We start from the raw sequence: 6,529 nt of genomic DNA on the forward strand, positions 1-6,529 counted from the left end.
GTTTTCATTTTGTTTCGATTCTTGGACAGATTGTTCATTAATTAAGAGAGATCATTGTTATTTGAATCTCATGCCGGGAAGAGAGAACATAAATTAATAATTTTAAAGGTGATAGAAACCGCTATTGTAAATTGTACGATACAAATTTTATTTACCGTAATTATCAATGGCAATATAGTAGAGATTTTTTCCATGTTGTGTAAGATGTTTATTTAAAGTGTGACGTCATGATTGGTCGTAAAATTCTTAATCAAAGATTTGACATTTCCATTATTTTAGATCGCTTTACCATTTTTTTAAGAATCATTTTCAATAATTAATTTAATCAGAATTAAATGATAAAAACGATTTAAATAACGTAGATAAAGATGTAACTGGTGATTCCAAAATAACCGAATACTTAAAATACGTACATTGAAAAAAAAAAAAAAGGAAGGAGAATCAAAATCTCTTGAAACAAATTTGGGTTCTTTTTCGATTAAGAAAATTGTTCTGAATGAAATCTTGCAATTGTTGCACCAGAGGAGTATTGGATTGAAAATTTTAATAGCATCATTTATTGTGCTGGATTTGCTTTAATTTTTTCAAATATTCATTTCTTGAGATCCCTGTTCATTATTTCGGGTACGAGATTAAAGCCGGTGGAGTCCGACCAAATCCTTGTAAAATTTTAGCGCTAACAGAGCTACCTGCATCCCAGCGTCTCAGTCAGCTGAGACAATTTCCAGGCCTTTTGTCTTATTTCTGTAAATTTATGCCTGAATTTTTATAAGTATTGAAGTCCTTTATACTACATTTATTTATGATATTCAATTCGAATTTTCCGATAGCATTGTACATAGATGCTAGTTTCGATGGTTATGGTGCAATTCTTATTAAAAAAAAAAAATAAATAAATAAATAAATAAAAAAAAAAAAAAAAAAAAAAAACAATGAATTAGATAAATTGAGAAACGACAAGTATTATGGTGATAAAGTGAGCACCAAATGTTTTCATTTTGAATAGTGATTCTTTAATTTATATTTGAAACGTGAATAACTATGGGATAAAGATTAAAGTTTGTTGTCTGTGCATGAAGTATTGATATTTGAATTTAAAAAAAAAATAATAAAACATAATAATAATGACGATAACAATCGTAACTTGAACATTGGGAAAAATTTGTAACGCGTACTATGAAATTTATTATTTGGAATGCTGGAATTCTCTATGTTGGCAGTCGGGTTCCGGTTTGTGATGGTAAATACTGATTTTCAAATTTTATTTTCTGGGATACCCGAAAAGTAGATACAGCAAGTACTATCAGAGCCTTAAACCGCGCTGTATCCTCGTTTGGTCGATCTGCTCGTGTAATGGCAGACTAAGGTAGATGTCTTATAGGCAAAGAGTTCAAAGATTTTTGTACCTCTCAAAATATTAAATTATATTTAATAGTAATGGGTGCCAGTAGGGCCAACGGTCAGGTTTATCGAGTAACGGGTACTCTTAAAGAATATGTTTATGACAGTTGAAAGAAAATGAACACTCATGGCAGGCGATCATAGTTGAGGTTCAATTAGCGATAAACTGAATTACTAATCGTGTTACTAAGGCTTGTTCGTTCGAATTATTAATTAGTACTGTAGCAAGACTGTTTTGAATAATGACTGATGATAACGAAAAATAAATTGAAATCTCTAGAGTAAGACAACGTGCGGTAGATAATATGGAATTAAATGCAAAATATGACAAAACTAGATATGTCAAGAATAAAGCTAAAGTAGTTAGATTTAATACGGGAGACTTTGTTTTGCTTAAAAATGAAGAGAAAAACCAAACAAAATCAGATCCGAAGTTCAGGGGTCCATTCGTGATAACTAAAATTCTTGATGGCGATAGATACAGCTTGAGATCTTTGAGTAGCAAACGAACGTATAAATATGGTCGTGACAAAGTGAGAAAATGCCTGAAAGTCATATTCCCAGGGAGCTAGACGTGTGTGATGTTGATAATAATGTGGAAGGTGTTGAAAAAGACACTAATGGCATTGATTATAATGTGGAAGGTGTTGAAAAAGACACTAATGGCATTGATTATAATGTGGAAGGTGTTGAAAAAGACACTAATGGCATTGATAATAATGTGGAAGGTGTTGAAAAAGACACTAATGGCATTGATAATAATGTGGAAGGTGTTGAAAAAGACACTAATGGCATTGATAATAATGTGGAAGGTGTTGAAAAAGACACTAATGGCATTGATTACAATGTGGAAGGTGTTGAAAAAGACATTAGTTCTATCGATAATAATGAAGAAGGTGTTGAAAGAGACACTAATTGTTTCGATAGTGATGAGGAATGTTAAGTCTGGCTATACGCGTTGGGCTGTCATCGGCACTGCATTACCTGTGTGGCTTGCTGAAGGTGTACGATGGGCAGCAGGCGGTATAGTGCAGGCTAGGTGTCGTCATACACCTGTTATCAGACCATGTTGCATGCGTTGAGTCGCGGTGTCACTGCATTACCTGTGTGGCTTGCTGAAGGTGCATTGCGAGCTCAACGATGGGACAGAAGTAAGACAATGTTGAGATAATACACGTACTTGCACTGAGGGAATCTGACAGGCTTATTAACTCTAAGGTTTAGTAAATTGTAAAATAAAGAGAACAAAAAAAAATAACTAAAATCATAATAAACGCTATCAAGAATGTTTGGGGTTGCATTGGATCTCTGAATTGAATTAAGTTGAGTAGTATTGAATCGAACATAATAGAATTGAACAAAAGAAAAATTAAGTTAAAAAAAAAAGAGAGGAAATTGACACGCCAGTTAACAACCGAAATAATTTTCAGATGCACCCGAGGACGTGTGCTTGTCAGGATGGCCGTGTCGGAGATAAAATAATACTTGGGTTTTTCCTGAGACTTGGGAAAGTCCCAACTATATTGAGTTTGTTTTTAGACAATAAAAACTTAGTAAAAATATTTTACAATTTAATCCGCTTAAGATTTTGTTGATTTTCATATTTACGTTTATGACGGTAGACTTAAGTCGAAGGAGCCCGTCTGGGCATCCAACGTAGACACGATCGAGAGATAGCAATATTTTCGGTATAATGAGTTTTCAAACATATGGAAGTATTTGTACGAGTTTGTAAAAATTACCTGAGATATAGTTTTGGTCGATTCGGGGACTCAAGAATATTGGGTACAGAGAGTTAGTTCTAATTGAGCAAAGGAACGGACAACATTGCTATCCGACCGATCGTGTATTCGTTTCGATTTTAATTTTACCGCCGTATACATTTTACAACAGTAACTAGAATATTTTCAATAGTTGTTATTCTCTAGTAAACTAATCGCTTGTAATAATTTGTGTATTTAATATTGTGTAATATTTGATATTTTGTAATCTTTGATATTTTCTCGGATACTTTAATATTGTGTAGTTGTCCGATACTGATATTATTGCTTGTAATCTTATTGTTTAGTGTATACGATATTTGTGAGTAGTAATTACCTGTGTGTGTTCGTTAAATTGTTTAATAAATAAGATGAGTGGCAAAGATAACGGCGTAGACCCGAGTCTCATTAATACCTCAACTGGTAATTCGACATATATATATACATATAAACTTTCGAGTAGATGGTATTTTTTGACTCTACGATGTAAAATAAGATATATGATGGCAAAATTCTTCGACAATTCGATCATGAGACCCATCACAATAGTCCAATTTCAAAAGAAATTTACCTAGTAATAATGATAGTAATGATAACAAATGTTTGTACTATATTGTAAAGGGGTGACCTGGTGTTCGACTGCCAGGTCAGCAAAAATTAAATTTCGCGCCTTTTAATCTGCGCACCCGCCCTTGCGTCGACTTTGGTTTAACGGCGCGACGGTAGGGGTAGACTGGACACCTCGTCGCCAGACGACACAACCAAAAAATTAATTCTAACCGGCTAGCCAAACCGAGCGGTTGCCCAAGATTTCTATTGTGCAGTTTTGCTTTTGTCTCAGCAGTATAAAAAGTCTCCATTCAGGCAGACGCCATAAATTAATAAGTGCAGTTCTTCCAAAAGTCGTTACATCCACATTTTTATCTCGAACTACATCGTGAGGAGGATTCTGCCAAATTTGCGGTTAAGACGATCACCATGGCTAAACATCTAGGTCAGGTTGATGTAAATTCCTTGGAATAAAGGTTTTGGGAAATTTATAATATTAAAGTTTGTCAAACACGTGGAGGAGATTTCCTCACCAATTTTATCGTCTTTTACTAAATTCTTTTTATTAAATTTATTCAAGTTATTTCAATCTCTGTGCATGCGGGAAATTTGTTATCGGTTAATTTTAATTGTCAGGATTTTTCCTCGACATTGATATTTTCTTTACGAGTTAAAGTTAATTAGAAGCTCGTTAATTATTATTGTATTGAATTATATTGGGTAAATTTTACATTAATAAAGTTGGGACTTGTATCTCGGTGAACGAAAGAGGCGCATGCGCAATAAAACTATACCACGAAACTTCTAATTATTAATTATTAATGATAAATAAATTAAGCGTTAAGTGTATATATTGAACAAATAATTAGTTATTTATAATAAAAGAGCTAGAAGTGGCACGTGGCCCTCCCGGGACGATTGCCAAGAAGAAAAAAAATAAAAGAGCTAGAAATATATTTAAAATCATTGCTATATTATTTTATCAACCATTTCCCTATTCCAAATCAAGCCGCGCATTTGGCTGCCTCAGACATTTCAGAACCCAGAACTTCTATTACCCAAGTTACTACCAGAGGATTGTCTGAACTTCCTAGTACGGGGAGGCCAGGGCAAACCCTTACAATGACGCCCAACGTTTAGTTGAGAATGTCTGATTGATTTGGATAGTGAAAAAATTTGAAATATTTGAAAATCTTTTTTTTATCAAGGGAAATTACTCTCCTAAACACGTGTTTGACAAATTCTGATCAAAATCCTCAATTAATTAAAATTGACTATAAAGATCTGGAGCATATAAAATAAAAATCTTGCAAAGAAAATAAACCCATAAATTTGTTGGAAATCGTCAATAGTTTATATATAAAATTTATATTAGAAATTGTTACATAAATTTTGGTCGTGGAATTTCACTTATAAAATCTAGAGAAAAAGCGCGGGAAAAATACCGTCTAGCTTGTATGACTCATTTCTCGGCCGGAAAGAAAATTTAATTGACGCTACAGGATAAAAATTGAGCCTATGATTTTAAATTTTAGTTCAACGATAAAATTTTAACGATAAATTTTAACGTGGAAATTTATTATCGCTTAAATTAAAATTCTTAAAGAAATTTATAAATAAATTATTTGTTTGAATAGACCTTGTAATAAAGTAAATTCAAGCAAATCCTGTAGTGTAATTTATTAACGGAAATAATAAAAAATTACCGGATAGATAAACAAAAAATAAAATACATAAAGTTCGTAACGGATTACGGTCGTTATATTAATTACGGTTGTCATATTTATAATTAGCCAAAATAAATAAAGTCTTAGGACTTAGGCTCAATAAATAAAATCGAGAGTGTCAATAAGGGATTAACCTTTGTTGAGAATCGGTAAACTTTTCTTTTGCTTCAATAAATAATCTTTTATTGTAAGAAAGTGATTAGTGTTCATATTGTGTAAGTGAAATATAAAAACTGAAGATCAACAAGATGTCGGGTACTAACCCAAATAGTAAACGAATGCCGAGGTCGAATAGCCAAAAGGACGACAACATACAGATTATGGTGACGCCACCACCGAGAGTCACGCATTCACCACCAGCATCGTCGACAACAAGAGCAGTAACGTCGACGAGAATAACAACGGCTATAACAACAAAGCCCACAACTACGGTGACTAGCTCCGGGATACACCCGATAACGTCGTCTACTAGGGTTATTCCTACACCCAACAGCGCGGGTAATATGAATGCACTAAATAATACAATTTCAAATACAAATTCAAATCAACTCTCCAATTTGAATTCAAATCAACTCTCCAATTCGAATTCAAATCCGAATCCACATTTAAATTCAAATCCGAATCCACATTTAAATTCAAATCCGAATTCACATTTAAATTCAAATCCGAATCCACATTTAAATTCAAATCAAAATTTAAACTCAAACTCAAACTCAAATTAAAATTTAAATTTAAACTCAAATCAAAATTTGAACTTAAATAATCAAAGTCCTGAAAATTTGGATATGAATTTGAATTCAAACCAGAATAACTCGGATCAGAGAGAGAATTTAGATGAAAATCAATTGTCAATAAGGGTGTTGTAATATTAATTAAATAAAGACATGCCAGGACTGGTTGGTGGTTGGGATGTTTGAAAAATACGCATATTTAAAAATATAACAATATTTTTATTTGTCACAGCACAAAATATCACTGGGTTGCAAATTAAATAGTTTATTTAATTTATGAATACTGTTAAATGTCTGAGCTCATGAATACGTGAATAATTAAATACAAATTATTGAGTTGAGCTCGAGTAAATAATGAATT

General features: G+C 32.7%; 1 protein-coding gene across 1 annotated transcript; it reads left to right on the plus strand.

Annotated features, from left to right (window-relative positions):
- Positions 1 to 5,685: 5,685 nt before the first annotated feature.
- LOC130670423 (putative uncharacterized protein DDB_G0283051) lies at positions 5,686 to 6,159 on the plus strand. The gene has a single exon (XM_057473824.1). It carries the CDS (start codon positions 5,686 to 5,688, stop codon positions 6,157 to 6,159), a length of 474 nt encoding a protein of 157 aa, XP_057329807.1.
- Positions 6,160 to 6,529: the final 370 nt, after the last annotated feature.

Source organism: Microplitis mediator, chromosome 6 (assembly GCF_029852145.1).
Source record: "Microplitis mediator isolate UGA2020A chromosome 6, iyMicMedi2.1, whole genome shotgun sequence".
Lineage (NCBI taxonomy): Eukaryota > Metazoa > Arthropoda > Insecta > Hymenoptera > Braconidae > Microplitis > Microplitis mediator.

Coding starts and splice junctions, on each gene's coding strand:
- LOC130670423 (XM_057473824.1), top strand. CDS start 5,686: ATGTCGGGTACTAACCCAAATAGTAAACGAATGCCGAGGTCGAATAGC.